This window comes from Hipposideros armiger, unplaced genomic scaffold (assembly GCF_001890085.2).
Source record: "Hipposideros armiger isolate ML-2016 unplaced genomic scaffold, ASM189008v1 scaffold_591, whole genome shotgun sequence".
Taxonomy (NCBI): Eukaryota; Metazoa; Chordata; class Mammalia; order Chiroptera; family Hipposideridae; genus Hipposideros; species Hipposideros armiger.
This window is the reverse complement of record NW_017731941.1, coordinates 732,525-750,114: the sequence shown is the minus strand read 5'-3', so window position 1 is coordinate 750,114 and position 17,590 is coordinate 732,525. Positions and strand designations below refer to the sequence as shown.

The following is a 17,590-nucleotide window of genomic DNA, read 5'->3' as shown; positions in this document are numbered from 1 at the left end:
CATCTTTACAAAGGGAGCCCAAGCAAATATCAGAATTTGGACTCTGGAAAGTGGAAAATTAACTAATAAAATAAAATCTAAAATCTGGGCTTCTCTATAAAATATTCCACTGGAGGAAAGTAAGTGTTGGGAAGATGTGAAGAAATTGCATCCCTCAGAGATTACTCGTAGGAATGTAAAAGGCTGCAGCCACCATGGAAAAAGTTTGATGCTTCCTCAAATGGTTAAATATAAGAGTTAACATATAACAGAGGATTTCCTAAGAACCAAAAGCACTTAAAATCTGTAACTGAATGTTCATAGCAGCGTGATTCATAATAGCCAAAGAGTGGAAACAATCCAAATCAAATATCCATCAACTCATGAATGGATAACAAAATGTGGTATGTCTGCACAATAAAATATTATTTCAAAACAAAACGCATACATGCTACAACACAGATGAACCTTGAAAACACAATGCCAAGTGAAAGAACGCAGACACAAAAGGCAACAAATTATATGCTTCTAGTTGTATGAAATGTTGAGAAGAAAATCCAGAGGCAGATTACTGGTTGCCAGGGATGAGGGCAGGAGGAAACTGGGGTGACCGCTAATAGGCACAGGGTTTCCTTTTAGGGTGATGGAAGTAAAGTTCTGGAATTAGATACTGGGGATGGCTGTACAAACCTATTACCACAGGGTGCACTGTCTCCACCAGGTGATTTCTTAGGCTCTATTTTGTTTTACCTTGCAAATAAAAGACTTAATTCAGTCAAAACCAGAGAAGTGGGAAGTTGTGTACCTTAAAGACTTCGAATACAAGCTGATGGGAATCTGGTTACTATTTTCACTGCTTGTAGCTGATCCAAATTCAGAGAGAGAAGATTCTGATCCAAATTCCAAGGCACCAAACTGAACATTTAATCCTGTAACATCTGCTGAGCCAGGCATTTCTACTGCAGAAGCTGGGATCTGAAAAAGCAAAGCCGCCATGTCAGAACAGAGGTCAGGGATTCCAACTCCCAGAGCCAAATGGGCACTGGGTAGCCAGGGCACTGCTGGCAGGCCTGAGGAACAAGAGGCCTAAAGGAAGGAAAAAGGAATAGGATCTTTTTTAAATACAGAAAAGGGAAAAGAGCAAAGAAAAATTAAAAGCTAACGGGAAAATGGTCAGTGCTACCACCTGCTTCTTACAGCAATATGGGAGAGGGGCTTATGGTCATGGATGAGTGAAGGAGAGTGGGCCTCTGATGAAAGCATTACCTGGCAAAGACCCACTCATCCTCTATCTAGGGGACACAGCTAAATGCAAAAGACCATCAGACTCTTTGAGCCAGATCCTGTAATTTGAATTAACAGTCTCGGTCTCTCAGCATAAACCCATTACTCCCTCTGATATTAGCCCATTCACTCAGAAACAGCCAATTCCTCATAAAACAGTAAGCTATGTGCTTGAAAAATACCACATTCACAGTTTCTCAGACTTGCTAACCCAACACTTGAGCTAAATGTTAAAATACATTCACCATTAGGACTGTGACTTTACAATGGAATACCCACCTTAGAAGCTGGAGGTATCCGCCGCTTAGGGAGCTTGATGTGTTTAGGCTGTGGCTGGTGGGCAGACACAGGGCTGTTTTCAACAGTCAGGCTGGGAAGCTGCAAGAGTTTGTTCACAGTGGAGGTGCTGTCTCTGGGTGTTGACTCTCGGAGTTTTACCTGGGAAGGAAAGGACTCCAACCCAGGAGGAGGAGCAGTGACTGCCTGAGTCTGGTGCTGCTGTCGCTGGCTCAACTGGCTAAGAACTGGGGAGGGTTCAGGCTGAGATTTAAAGTCTATGAAATATGTAAAGAGGGGGGTACAAAAAAAAAAAAAAAGCAAGCAACAATCAATTATTTAGGCCCATGGGCTGTCCACCATCACTGGCAGTGAGGAGTTACAGTCACCACCAGTTTCTCCCAACCATCTCCTAGCTCTATCCCGTAAGTGCCCCTCCCATATGATGAATGAAAAAGGATTCCTGAATGGGTTTGCAGCAAATTTCTTAAGCACAGAGAAGATTCAGTTTATTCTAAAGCACATGAGGTAGGGAGTGGGTAAGGATAGTTGCTATACACACCACCTGGCCTTCAGCTAACAGAAAATTATATTTTTGTTGCTTTATGGATTTTCTACTAAACTTTTAGAAATTATTTTATTAATTTTTTTCACTAAGTACCATGTAATATTACAAAATCCAAGAGGTAAAAAAATGTATATGATGACTACTAATCACCCTTCTACCTCATCCCCAGATTCGCTCCACAGAGACAAACACTATACCCGGTTTTTTTTTTATACCCAGTTTCTTGTATCCCCACATACTATAAATATAAAGAGACGCACATGCGCACGCACACACACATACATTTTTATATATTATATAATCGCTTGCTTCCTTACAAGCCATTTAAGTTTCAGAAACGGTTCCACATTAATGTGTGAAGAGCTACTTCATTTTTATGGCCACATAGTAATCCAGTGTACACAGGTATCTTTTTTTTTTAATTACTACTAAATTAATGGACTTTCAGGTCTTCCATCCAATCTCTTGCTAGGAAAAGCAATGCTGCAATGACTGTATCTTTATGTAAGACATTTTGCTTAAATGCAAGTATACCTGCAAAATCAGATGCTAGAATAGAATTGCTTGTTCAAAGAATAACGATATTTTAAATTTTGACTAACACTTCAAAATTCCTATCCACAGACAGAACAAATGCTTTTAACATACTTTAATGCTAAACTTTTATCCTTCCTAGTTTGACTGATGGGAAATGGTATAAAGGATGCAAAATAAAATGATCTAAGTTCATTTAGGCATCATTCATATAATTAGGTATTCTTTGCCTATGAACTTGACATGTCCATACCTCTTTGACCATTTTTTTACTTTGTTGGTCCTCCTTTGATTAGTTATTCTTTTTATACTAAGGAAGTTAGCCCTTTGTCTATATGATTTTCAAGGATTTTTTCATAGTTTGTCTCTTCTGATTTGGTTATGGTGTTTTCTATCGTATCTAGAAAGGTCTACCTCACATAGAGCATATTAAAATCTTCCTATGTTTTTCTCTATTACTGTTCTAGATTCACTATTTATGTTCAGTATTTGACTTATTTGGCACTTCAGTTTAGAGTAAGTATTAGGGATACAACTTCATTTTTTAGCCAGATATCCAAGAGCAATAAACACCTTTACATCACTGGTTTCAAATGCTACCTCTATAGATCTTTTTCTGCAAAAGGCCAGATAGTAAATATTTCAGGCTTTGAAAGGCCATCTGTTAGCAACCATTGAAATCTGCCTTTGTAGACTAGAAGTAGTTATAGACAATATGTAAATGGCTGTGTTCCAATAAAACTGTGTTTATAAAACAGGTGGCAGATCCAGTTGAAGGTTTGCCAACATATGACTTAGTATATTTCCATCTTAGATGAATCTACTTTTGGACTTAATATTAGAAGCATCTATGAAAAAGACAGGCTTTGTAAAGCATATGGAAATAGCATGCTCAAATCTAAAAACTCATCATCACTCAGTAAGTGTGTAGGAAAAAGTTAACACAGGAAGCCTAGAGTTGCCATCAGAAATGCTGGCTTGCAAGACTGGCTCTTGGCTGGTATGTTCTAGGAAAGGGATGCCAACACTCTAACCGATAAAAGTGACTCTCTGCCTTCAATGTTTGTACAACGTGGTTTATGTTGAGCACTTGCTTTCCTTTTGGGAATGTGAAATTTTGGCATGTACTAGGCAGAGGGTGCCTACGTAACCAGCCCCCCAGTAAGAATCTTAGGAATTGAGTCTTTAATGAATTTCCTTGGTAGACATCACTTCAAATCTGGGAACAGTTTCAGGTACTTCCAGTAAGTTATTTCATTCAGCCAAGAAATTCCTTAATACAGAGTGAGGTGTGTGTTGGTGGGAAATGTTGGCTTAATGTCACAAAGTCTCTGGGAGTACAGTTTAGAAAACATCCAACTTACACGTGGTGCCTTTAAATTATAAACCACAGATAGTAAGGCTGGACCAAGTCGTGGTGGATACATGCAAACGTTAGAATGAGAAAACAACCTAAGGGGTGTGATTTAAAATGTTGTCTACATTCCACCTTCTGTCAACACCCTATTCTATCTAATACAGCTCAGGAAATTCTGTCTAGACATTTCCTCAAAGTATTGTTTCTTTATATTTGCATGCCCTTACCATGCTTTCATACATCTCTTCAAAGTATGTACTACTGTTAACAACAGTAACAACAAATAAGTGCAGTTGTTTATACAATACAAAGCTGACTGACTTAATTCAGAAACTCTGCAATGTTCTGCTATAAAAAAAAAAAATCTCTGGACAAATTCCACATTAGTGTTCAGAAATCAACATGCTCTGCTAATGTCTTGCATGTCCCCACTGGGGGGCAAACCACCAGAGAAAATGTATACTTACCAAAATGGCTAAGGACTGAGGACTGGGTAGCTGAGGGCTTGAGGTCCCAAGAAGAAGTGGTTGTGGGGGGACTTGTACTATTCTGCTGTGAACTTGGGGTGGTGGTAAACTGGCCCAAACTCGGAGCTTTCAACTGGTCCAAAATCTGTGAGCTGGTGATGTTTGCCATTTTTGACTGTGCAAGCTCTCCAAATCCTGAACCGAGGACAGATGACTTTAAAGGAAAAGAAAGCAGAAATCCTCAGCAATACAGAATTTCTACCCCAGGCTTTAAAACACACCAAGTATTTTCACAAGGATTTTAAAAACTATAACCTAGAGCAAAAATCTGAATTAGTAAGACTCATATGAATAAATACTACATGAAATATTACTATGCAACAAGATCTCACTAAATAAATCCAGCAATCCTTCCTGATTCTGATATAAGAGGTTAAAAGAAAGGCAAATATTTTCTCTGGATTTTAAGAAATTTACTTTTTTTTTTTTTTAAGATTTTATTAGGCAATTGGGGAAGGGGAACAGCGTTGGGAAATCGGGGAAGGGGAACAGACAAGTTGCTGTCCTTTTGTTCTTCAGTCTAGTTGTAGAGGACATCATTTCACTGGCCCATGTTGGTATTATCATTGCACTCTTCCCGGGTGAGACAGTCACTCGCCGGCCATTAGACGGCCGCTCACGGCAGTTCACGAAAGCTCACACCAGCTGGCCAGCCCCACTGCAGCCTACGCTGTCGCCGGCCACTCACGGCAGCCCAGCTCCAGGTCAAGCTGTTGTTCAGCATCTTAGCTGTAGAGGGCACAGCGTCACTGGCCCTCATGTGGGATCCGAACCGGGGCCCTGCTGCTCAGAGTTGGCGTCCCAAGCCAACTCCTAACCAATGCGCCACTCCACCGGCCCAAGAAATTGACTTTTTTAAAAAGTGGTGTCACAAATCCACGAACAAAATACTACTGTTTTTTTAAACTAAGGAGGAATACCATGAATTAAATGATAAAGACAAGCTTATAAAACAAAAATAGTTTTTTCTTAATGTGTGGAACAGTAATCACCTTTAATAATTAGAATAGGTTTGATCACAAAAAAAGATCAGCCATGAGGTCAGCTTACAAGACCAGAACCAGGTCACAGCACTTACTTAAAAAGTTAGTATTCCAAAATCAGACACTGAATTACACAGAAGGTATCTGTGTATTGAACAGATACCGTGGAAACTGGTGTGTTTATTTCAACTAATTTAGATGACTAAAACACCAAATACGTTCTATAAGTAAGCATACAAAAGACAATGTTACACCTCCCCATCTATCCTGTCAGGTCAGATATCAAGATCTCACGAGAATGAAAGCCTGTGACTAGAGAACATAGTGGCAGACAAACTGCATTTTTATATTATCAAAATCATTCAGTTTCTGAAAAGGTAGTTCTTTGTCAAAAATTACTTTTAAAACTACCTAAAAGATCAAAAACAGAAATGATCTGGGCTGGCCAAGTGGCACGTTGGTTAGGAATTGGCTTGGGACACCAGCTCTGAGCAGCAGGGCCTCCGTAAGGATCCCACATGAGGGCCAGTGACACTGCGCCCTCTACAGCTTAAGATGGTGAACAACATGGGCCGGCCGAGTGGCGCATTGGTTAAGAGTTGGCTTGGGACGCCAGAGTGCCCCGGTTCGGATCCCACATATCAGGGCCAGTGAGGCTGCCCTCTACAGCTAAGATGCTGAACAACAGCTCAACCTGGAGCTGGGCTACCGTGAGTCGCCAGCAACGGCGTAGGCTGCAGTGAAGCTGCAGTGGGCTGCCATTAGCTACCGTGAGCGGCTGGCAGCCAGAGTGAGCTGCCAAGAGCCACCGTCCAGTGGCTGGCGACCAATCTGTGTCACCCAAGAAGAGCGCAATGATAACACCAACATGGGCCAGTAAAGCAACATCCTCCACAACTAGACCGAAGAATAAAAGGACAGCAACTTGTCTGTTCCCCTTCCCCGATTGCCCAATAAAATCTTTAAAAAAAAAAAAAAGAAAAAGAAAAAGAAAAAGTGCATTAAGTTTATGGACTAAAAAACCAAAAATACAAAAAAATATAAGCACCTACGCAGACTTGGAGCCAATACTGACAAACATTTGCATTTAAATAAATTGGAAAATAAATGACAATTTTAACATCTTAAGTATAGAGACAGGCTTTGAAATAAAACCCAAGAAACAATTATTAATAAGAAAGATGTCTGAGTGATTACAATTGAAAATATTTCAACTAATCATAAAGATTTTTCTCTTTATCCAGAAAGCTCAGAGTAGTTGAATTCCACATGGAATCATCAGATATGTGCTTGGAAATGAAGACATCATTGTTTTCTGGACTGAGATACACTGCAGACATTTTTATATTTAGAAAATTATAAGGCACGTGTCACTCTAGAATACATTTGCTCATGGGTACATTCCTTAAAATCTCATACTGAAATAAAAGTGAGTTACCAAGCTCTGAGGAGCATAGGAGTTGACAGCAGTGGAGCTGCCAGTCCCTGGTGCCATCTGATTGTTGTGCTGAGAATTTGTGAAAACAAGGGCTTGGCCAAAGCCCTGCTGTTGGGAAGTTTCAAAGGAGTTGACTTCTGAGGCTTGATTAGGAGGAACAGGCTTCTGGAGCAAGGCTACCAGATCAATGCTAATCAGACAAAAAGCAAAGAAGGAACAAGTCATAAACAAATCTTACCAACAAATGAATTTGAGAAGTGAATCAATATAAAGTAAGCTCATGCTAAAAATTATTTAAGTGAGGAATAACTGTGGAAACTGGAGTTTAAGGGAGCCAAAAGGTGGGCATCAATTGCCTCCAAAAAAAGCATATGAAGCCACAGGACTTTGCAGAGAAGAAAAACAAAAAGGCACATTGAGATTATTTCCAGAGAAATGACACAATGACAACTGATTTGAAAATCTAGAGCAACTGTGTCAACAATTTTCTGAAGTTTACCTCATTCCTTTTAGAATATTTTGCCCCTCTTATTACTTGGAACCAGTGTCTCAAATTTTCCCAAAGGAAAGTGAACCCAATATTTTTGGGAATGAGGACCACAGCCACAGTAAACCATTGAAGCAGTTTCACATTTATCATAAATGTTCCTATAAGTTCTGCTTTCTATCCAATAATATATTTAGGTTTGTATAAATCTCATAATTTTTTTCTTAAATATTCAGGAAAAAATGTACACTGTATTAACAAATACTCTGTTAACTACAACTCTTGTAATGCCCCCAGAAATACAGATATTTCCATTTGAGAGCCGTGGCCTAAAACCTGAAAGCATGAGAAAGAAATGATCTTCCAGATACATATAGTACCTGACATGTGAGTGAGTTATAACTTCTCCACAGGACCTGCCGGGGCACAGAATTACCTAACATGGTAATTCGATCCACTAAACCCTTGCAAAGGCCAGTTTCCAATCACTTCTCCTAAATGAAACTTTCACCATACCAGATTCTGAGAGGTGAAATAATTCAACTCATTCCTGATTCAGAGCAAACTTCCTGGGCCTGAGTTCCGCTCCCTATGCACTACCACTCTCACTTTCCCATAACCAGGTTGAAGTTCCAGACTAGCATTTTGGATTCCAGGGTAATGTTCTAGCTTATGATATCCTAACTTCGGGGATAGAAATCCAGGGTACTTATATCACATATGACCCATCCCCCAAAAGTTGCATTACTACAAAAAAACAGAGCAAGTTCTATTCCAAAAGACTGATAAGATATATGCATGAAACAGAAGACATGAAGCACTGTCTTCTGAAAAATAACCACATAAGAAGTCCACTTATTTTTTTAATAAAAATGATTCTTTCAAATTCATTGAGAAATAACTACAATGAAGAAGTTATATACATTTAACAAGAAATTCTGAGCAATTCACAAAACAATATATTGCAAGACATAACCTTTTATTGTTTTTATTCCCCTATAACAAAATCTTACAAGCATCTCATTTAGCATGAAACTGAGCATGTTAAGTTCAATTCTCAGGTATCATATATATCATGACTTTCATCCTCCTAGATCACTGCATTTTGAAACCATAATCAAAGGTTTTTAGAGTTTCTGTGTAAACTAAGATGTAAATAAATGCTTTTCAATAATTCAGTTCTCTACACATTCTAACAACATTTGTATTACCCCAAAAGCTCCTTCTCTGTAATCTATGAGATTATTAGATTAAAACTTGTAGAATCCATACAAAATGAGAAGTTTGTATTAGCCTGAAAAGATCTAAATAATGGTATTATATGAAGAAACCAAAGGATATTTTGTATTACATTCAGCTGTCAAAAAACATGTTTGCAAAAGTAAAAAAGAACCATTAAATAGGTTTAACATACTCTCTGCCACAAATATCAACATAATTGCTATTTTAATTCATCAGTGGATACAACCATTAGGAAATGATGAAGGTTCTGTCAAAGCATCAGGTAGGTGAGGGATAAAGTCATGTACGGAAAGGGAGAAAACAGAAAGAGATTCAAGAAAAGGGAGAAAACAGAAAAAGATTCAAGAAAATAGAAAAAAATAAAAAGAGACCCAAGAACCAAAACAATGTTCCTGGGGCAAGAAATTTCAATTATGCTTTTGAATAACAAATGGTGGCAAAAAGTGTTTACCTTTGCCCAGGTGTGACGTGATTCTCTGGTGGTACAGATGAGGCAGTGAAGACCTTTGTTTCAGAAAGCTGTATGAAAGGGATGAAAAAATATTTTAAAAAACATAAAATCAAAAACATATCAAATTCCTGACAATTTTTACTCATTGTACTCTCATTATAGTTCACCCAAAACGTGGTCTAAAGGAAAGGAAATATACAGGTGATTATGACAAGTAATTTTCTTAAGCTGAAGGTAATTTATGATCGATAAGCCCACAATAAGGATTTCACACCAGGGAAACAACACAGTGAAGTGGTCAGACCAGGGTTCAAGTCCCAGTCTCACTCCTCTATTTTCCATTACACAAAATGAGAATACCAGTAAAACCACCAGCAATGTCTCCATACACACCAAAAAAAAAAAAAAAGTAAAGAAGTTTGAAAAGGCAAAATAATTGATGTTTTCTTTCCCCAAAGATAGCTGGCTTTAGTATTTTGTTTATTAGCAAGCTCTTACTAGCAATTTCCTTTTTTATTAAGTCAGAAGTTTTTTTGCTGTTTTAATAAAAATAATTTTATTGAGATATAACACATACAGTAAACTGCAAATATGCGACCTGAATAATTAAATGAGTTTTGTCATATGTGTACTCCCATGAAACCATCACCAAATCAAGACAGTGAACGACACCTATTATCCCAAGAGTTTGCTCCTGTCCCTAGGTAATCAATCAATCCCTTCCACCACTCACATTCATCCCCAGGCAACAATCAATGTACTTTCTGTCATTATAGATTAGGTTGTATTTTGTAGAATTTTAAGTGGATTTGAAAAATATGCCCCCCTTTTTGCTTCTTTCACTCAATTATTCTGAGATACATGCATTGTTTTAATGCACTTTTAAGGTACACAGGATAAAATTTTTTAAAACCTCAATTGACATTATTGAGAGAAAGGTAGGCTCTTTTCACATTTCAAAGTGGGGCAGGGCTTTTTAAAGGCTGATAAATGTTGATCTAATAAGATACTATAAAAAAAACAATGAAAATGTTATTCAAAGACTGCTTTAATTCTTACTAGTTCTAAACATCTCAGAACTCTGACACAACATATAAAATCAACTTCCTCGGACATTAATATTCAGGCAGAAGCAGAGCAGACAGTAGGTGTTCATTTTCTATAAAAACAGAAAGTACTGAATTGATTACTATTTCAACAAGAAGGGCTTAATACTGAACTCTATTCCAACGTAGTATCTTAACACATTGTGGATCGGTGACACAGATTTGGTTCTATACATTTAAATGCCCCGTCCTTAATGTGTTAAGAGTCCCAAAGAATCCATTTTTGCCTTAAAGAATCTTACAAATTAAACAGTTAAGACAAAGAGAAGCAATAAAGGAGGAATTCTTTTCTTCAACGAAAAGCAATGATAGGGTAGATCTAAAGTCTTCAAAATGTTAGTAAGTTCAAGGTAAACAGAACCACATTAATCATTGACATCCAATCTAACTGATATAACACAGAAAATTGGAATGTTTCCTTCATCTCTTTTGGAAAAAAGGGGAGGAGGAGGAAGAAGAGGTGAATAGTTATTATTGTTCTACACTCTAGAAGAAATTTAGGATTTGCATTTTAGATTACTCAACTCACCTTTCAATCACCATTACTTAGTATCATCTCAAAAAACTTTTAGATTTTTTTTTTGATAACTCCTAAGAAGATGGCCAAATTCTCTATGCTAATTATTTTCAGTAGTTATAAATTACATTATGATACAATATGGTCTATACAGAAGAATATTAATATCTCTGTTATGTGTGTACATTTAAACTGCTTGTTAGCTGACTTTCATCGTAAGACCTCATCTGACCCACAGAAAAACGCTGTAAGGCAGGACAAGGTATTACGATATTCATTGTATAGATGAAAAATGGAGGCTCAGAAAGGAAAGGTGCCTCATCCAATGTCAAGAGGTCAACCCAGCTAGAATCTGAATCCACTCCTTTTCCCTTCCGACTCTCTGCTGATTTTCTACCCTGCCTATGACCCAGACTACAGGCAACATAAGTAAAGCTTTGAGACCTAGGAACATCTTTTTCTCCCAACAAACTCTCAGCAAAACTTATAATAACACAAAACCTTTAGAAGTGCTCACAGGCTGCTCGCTCTCCCTTCCTCTTACCCCTGGTACCCATCCCTCCAGTGATTCAAATAACCACCCATCTAGTCCAGCTTCCTCATGTTACAGGTAGTAGAAGCCCAGTGACATCATACTCCAAGAACTTACGGTTAGTATGTGGCAGAAATGAAAATATATCCTAACTGTCATAAATCCCAATCAGATGAGCATATCTATTCTCCTCCTTCCTCATACCCAACCCAGCTCACTTCCTGACGAGCCAGATATAATGCTGCTAAAAAAGAAAGGAAGCGTAACTGCAGTTTGGTGCTTTGTTTTGTTTTTAAATACTTTTGAATACAAAATGGGACATAGGGAAAAAATCATCTCAAAATCTGGGTCAATTATGTGATTTTGAAGGTCAATGCTTGTAACTCCTTTATTTTCTCCCTCCCAATGTCTGCTGTAACTCTCTATCATGTACATGGCATCTGGTTCTTGACCTTGAGAGTCAAACAGATAAATGGTATAAAATATGGTATAGCACTAGTTCAGTTCTTTTTCTTTTTCAAATTAAATATTTTTATCAAAGAACAGCTTGTGCTAAACCCAGAACTTATTTAAGATTGACACTACCCAGAAGCTAGTATAGTATACTTAAAAATGTCTGGAATAAATGAATACCAAAAAAAGAGCCAGTCTAGATGAAAGGGAAAGAAGTTGGGCCTAGAACCAGAACGACTTATTCAGGTTAATTTCAAATGTGACCTAAAACATAGACTCTCCCCTTTAATAAAAGTGTTATAAAGAATAATTAATAGTTTACAGGCCAGGGCAAAAGCATTAGTTGATTATCAGGCCAAACAAAACAAACATAAGCTACAAAATTATTTCAGTCCTATTTAACACCTGGTGATTTTTACGTGGCCACTTTAAAACCAAGTTTCTTAAAAATCTAAAAACACCAACCTCCTTCTGAGAAGCATCTGCTTTAAAAAAAAAAAAAATCAAACATGGTAATCACAGATGTCTGAAAAAGAGCCAAGAACAACCATATGATATGTCAAGCTTTATTCAAAATATGCATGCCCCTACCAGAATCCAAAGAAAGATGGGTCTGATCGGATACTAAACACTTACATCTTCAGTCCAGTCTTCTGTTGTCCACTCTTCCACAGAATTCTTCCAGGCCCCTGTTGACAACAATCAAGCTTACACCATAAAGTCAAATATCACCTGATTCCAAATGATTCTCTATTTGTGTACTGCACAAGATGTTATCATATATCTCATTAGCAATTTAGTTTACAATCCAAGAAATATGAAGTTCTTAATCTATTCTCAATAAAATTCATCATGTTTTCAAATGCAACTTGGCTAGGTACTATCCACATAAACTCAAAGCAACATCTCAAATTAATTCTGCTTCAATGTAGATCATATCCAGGCAATTCTACCATGAGTAAGATAGTATGGGCACAGCACAAACATGTACATTAAACAATGAGATCATTCCTTACATAAAGAATTTTTTAAAAGAACAGAATTCAATAAAAGCAGGTCTGCCTTGGACCTTTTCAGGTCAATTACTGAATTATCAAATTTAGAGAAGTGTCCTTTTTTTTTTTTAATAAGATATTAGCTCCACTGGGTAGTTTTGTAATAGGTCTCCAGCAAAGCTGAACATTAATGCTGCTCATAATAAAGGCTGGTGCTACAATTCCTCATGAGCAGGTACAGAGGATATACTCAAACAGTTCTCAGAGAACAATCATCCATAAAACAATTAAGCTTTAAAGAAAAACATTGGTGTTAAAAAAATCATGACTTTAGTACTTCGAGATTCTGTATAAATATAGGCCCACTACTTTAAAGCATATGTGCAAACACATACCTACAGAAAATGGTTTTAAAATACACCAAAATATTAACTATAACCACCCCCAGCAAGCAGGATTGTGAATGTTTTCATTCAGTTCCTTCAATGGGAAGAAATGAGTTGAACTTCTGACCTACAATGAGGTTTGTATGTGGAAAGGAGAAAGAGAGAAGGAGGGGCACACTCCTGAGAAAAACAGGCAGGTAGCCAGATCTAATTTTCTTGGAATCATGTCAGTAACCTAAAAACCAACCACCTCATAAACAAATGGGTGACGTTATCTAGGAAAAGAGTCGTTGATAGAATGCCTTCAATAGGATGTCCCTAATTTACAACAGGATCGGTTGAGGCAAACAAATGTAGAATCTATGGATTTATGGAGCATGGCTCCCTGTAAAATATCACCTAAGACATGACATTATATGGGTAAAAAGGGGAGATGTTTCCAAACTGAAAACATGCCGTGTGAAAAGCATACACACATTACTTAGACACCTCGTCTATTATTGTGGATCACAGGGCATATTAGAGGAAGGAAGAACGTGGGTAGATGCACTCCCGGCTCTTGTGTGCCTTTTGGCTCTTGTGTGCCTTTCGTTACATGTATCCTTTGGCTCTTGAACAACTCATGTAAGTGGAGCTGTGCAGTTCAAACACATGTTGTTCCGCGGTCAACAGCATTTTTAATCCATGGTTGAAATTCCACATATGTAGAGGGCCAACTTAAGTTATACAGGGATTTTCCACCGTCGGGTGGTCAGCACCACTAACCCTTGTGTTGTTCAAGGCTCAGCTCTTAATAGTAAGGCTTGATAGAGAAAGATTTCAATACCTGAACTGGCAATCTGATCCTCTGTATTGGCTCACTCCTCATATCTTTAAATGGTTTCCATAATTTCTCCAGAGATGTCATAAAGCAAATATGAGTTTACGCACATAAATTCATAACATCTCTTTGAATTAACATATTTTCTTTAACAAAAGTAGAAAGAATAGTTTAAGTGAAAAAAAACACAAAGTACAATTAGTCTCTGTTGGAAACCGGTGCTAGAGAACCTTGTTCTGTAGACCTCTGCACAGGTCTCTTACTTAGCACACTGTATGCGAGGCTAAATGAATCTAAGGCAAGCAGTCCACCCACCTTTCACTCTATCTTCTTTCTACAATATGATGTTCTTTTAAGTACTAATACATAATCTCTAGTCTTTTGATGTATTTCCTTCCAGACTTTTCTCTAACTACATGTATAAGTTTTAAAAGTTCACAACTAAACTCAGTTTAGTGTTCTTGGTGCCACCTCCATCCAACGTGCCCTATGCTCATGTTGTCAAATTCATCATAGGAGACAGTTTTCTAATTTAAAGATTAACAAATTCTACAAAAAGCAGGTTCGAACTAAGCAGTTTTAGGAATATTCTAATCAAGACACAGAACAATTTCAAGGCCTCAAAAATCATTCCTAAAACTTTCACTTTCAAGGCATCTAAAGTGATAAAAGGAAAACCATTTATAGTGGAATTTTCCTTACAACCCCCTCATCAATCATCAACCAGCCAATACTGGGTTAAAAATCTACATGTTAAGCATAATGCTAGGTACTAAAGTCATATCTCATTGGAAAGCCAATTAAAAATTTTGTGAGGGATAAATCACATGAATGGTAAATTACATGAAGCTGATAAATACACTGGAATTTGGAGGCAAAGAAATTAATGAAAGCTAGAATAGTAGGAGAAAGCTATGGGGTTAGATAAAGCACAGCAAAAAAACCTGAAGGCGGGGCCAGCCGAGTGGCGCGATGGTTAAGAACTTGCTTGGGATGCCAGAGGGCCTCGGTTCGGATCCCACATGTGAGGGCCAGTGACACTGCCCTCCACAGCTAAGATGCTGAACAACAGCTCAACCTGAATGAAGCTGGGCTGCCATGAGTCGCCAGCGACAGCGTAGGCTGCAGTCCCTGTGGCAGTGGGTTGCCATGGGCTACCGTATGTAGCCAGCAGCCAGCGTGAGCAGCCAGTAGCCGCAGTGAGCGGCCGTCCAGAAGCCAGCGACTGATCTGCCTCGCCAGAGCAGAGCGCAATGATGATGCCAACTTGGGCCAGTGAAGCAACATCCTCCACAACTAGACTGAAGAACAAAACGACATCAACTTCCCCTTCCCCCAATTCCCCAATAAAAATCTTTAAAAAAAAACAAAAAACTGAAGGCGGAAAAATAGATGAATAAACAGATACATAACGAAGGGATATTCCAGGGGAAAGAAACAATGATGAGGCATTACAAAAACCTACACATAAAAAATTAGAAACATACTAAAGTTTAAAACACACTTTCTTTTCCAAAAAATTTTAAGTTATGGTAAAATACTTGTAACATAAAATTTACTATATAATCATTTTTAAGTGTACAATTCAATGGTATTAAGTTAAAACATACTTCCTTATACATTATATGTAAAGAGACTGGCCTACCACTTAGAGAAAAGTATTATGAAAATAATTAAAACACAAACTTAGACATGCAGAATTGGGCGGGCAGAAGCCTACACACACACAGACACATATGTAGTTGTAAGAAGTGCAACATGGTAAAGTGGTATGGCAGGCAAAAGAGGAGAAAGCCACATGTCAGAAGCCAGGACCAAGTTGTTGCAGTACCCGACTCTCGTAATAGACTATAACAAATACCAGACTTTAGATATAGAAGAATACAGGGTCAGGTCCCAATCCTAGTTTGGAACATTAGAATTTTACAGTTAAGAGATTGGTCCCCATTATAGGCCTATACCTCAAACATATATGAAAACTTCAATGACATTAATTGATTTTCAGTTTAAAACAATAAATTTGAGATGTATGCTTAATGTTCCACTTAACTTGATAATAGTGTATCAAAAGCACATATAAGGTGGCCATGTAGAAAAAAGGAAAATGATGCAAAAATATGTGGTGCCTTGAAGACCAATCTGAAAAACACTTCCATAATCAAAAGCTGATAATTATTTTATCTAGTACTTGTAAAAATATAAATGATAAACATCTGATGGATTAGCTAGCCTTGATGAAAATGGAAGATAGCAGATACTGTAAGCATTTTATAAAATTCTCAACTAAGGAAATATTTTAAATATTTAAACATTCATACCTTTGTGTCCATAAGAATTTTTGTTTGGCAGATTCTGAGCTACATTTTGAGCATTTGATGCCAGTTCTGTGGATCAATGTAAAATGGAAGGTTTTAACATATCACAATTAAGGTATTCATCAGAAAAAACTGGTCAGCAAATTAAACAGAGAAATGAAAGCATCAAAGCTCAGTATATACTATGCATCTGAGGGAAATTACTGCAATCCATACTCTGACAAGCCACTGTGACTAAAGTATGAATCTTATTAGAAAGATGGTCCTTGAATGTTCAATTTATATCAACTACTCTTGTTCTCATTCCCAGGTTCACTGAGCTCCCTTCCCATATGTCAAAGAAAGCATTCCAAACTATTTAACAGGTATATTTTTAAAGTAAATTTATAAATAAACATTCTGACTTTCCTTCAGTCTTTCTATTTTGGTTAGTGCCAGTCAGCCTCTAAGGAATGAACTTACTATAATGTGAGGAGTCGGATTTCTGAGGCTGGAACACTGAGGGCTGAACTCAGAACTCTGTGTTATCAACAAGACAACACTATTCTGTGAGGCCTCTAGAAAAATAGCCAGCACCCACTCCAGTTAAACAGACATCCTTTTCTGTACTCTGCAAACACAATTTGCTTATCTAAATGTTTTTCAGCAAGGAATCTGCTACTCTAAATAAGAATGAGGGGAAGGAGGAGAAATAGGAGACCAGAGAAGGAAGAAGGGGGAAAACATTCACAAATTACCATTAACTGTAATGTTTACAGTAAGTTTCATAGATTTCCCTTATTTGGTTAAGGAAGTTTCCTTGTATTCCAGATTTGCCTGGCTTTATAAAAAAATCAAAAATGGGTGTTGGGTTTTGTCAAATGCCTTCCTTATTGAAATAATATTAATTTTCTCCTTTATTCTGTTAAAAGGGTGAATAATGCTCATTGTTTTTGAGTTGCTGAGATATAACTCACACAGCATAAAATGCGCCCTTTGAAAGTGCACAGATATTTTCTATTTCTGTGAAAAATGCCCTTGGTAGTTTGATAGGAATTGCATTGAATCTATATATTGCTTTAGGCAGTATGGACATTTTAACTATACGTGAGGGGTGAAAAGGATAACTATTGCATTGTTTTGTAACTACTACTACTACTAATAATAATAATAATAAATAAAAATAAAATGCACAGATAAGTAATTTTTATAATAATATAGTCACAAGCTGTGCAACAATCAGGACTATCTATCCCAGAATATTTTCATCACTCCAGAAAGTAATCTTGAACCCATTTGTATCTATTTTCCCCAAACATTCCTGGCCCTTGGCAACTACCAATCTTCTTTCTGTCTCTAAC

General features: G+C 37.4%; 1 protein-coding gene across 1 annotated transcript in view; it reads right to left on the bottom strand.

Moving 5' to 3' along the window:
• The window catches only part of UBAP2 (ubiquitin associated protein 2), a 36,129-nt gene extending 19,864 nt beyond the window's left edge, over positions 1-16,265 (bottom strand). Inside the window, exons 1-6 of the mRNA XM_019624463.1 lie at positions 16,254-16,265; positions 12,371-12,423; positions 6,947-7,136; positions 4,466-4,679; positions 1,543-1,817; positions 785-954 (exon numbers count right to left, since the gene is read on the bottom strand). Coding sequence (XP_019480008.1) covers positions 785-954; positions 1,543-1,817; positions 4,466-4,679; positions 6,947-7,136; positions 12,371-12,423; positions 16,254-16,265 — 914 coding nt within the window. The remainder of the gene's footprint in view (positions 1-784; positions 955-1,542; positions 1,818-4,465; positions 4,680-6,946; positions 7,137-12,370; positions 12,424-16,253) is intronic.
• Positions 16,266-17,590: the final 1,325 nt, after the last annotated feature.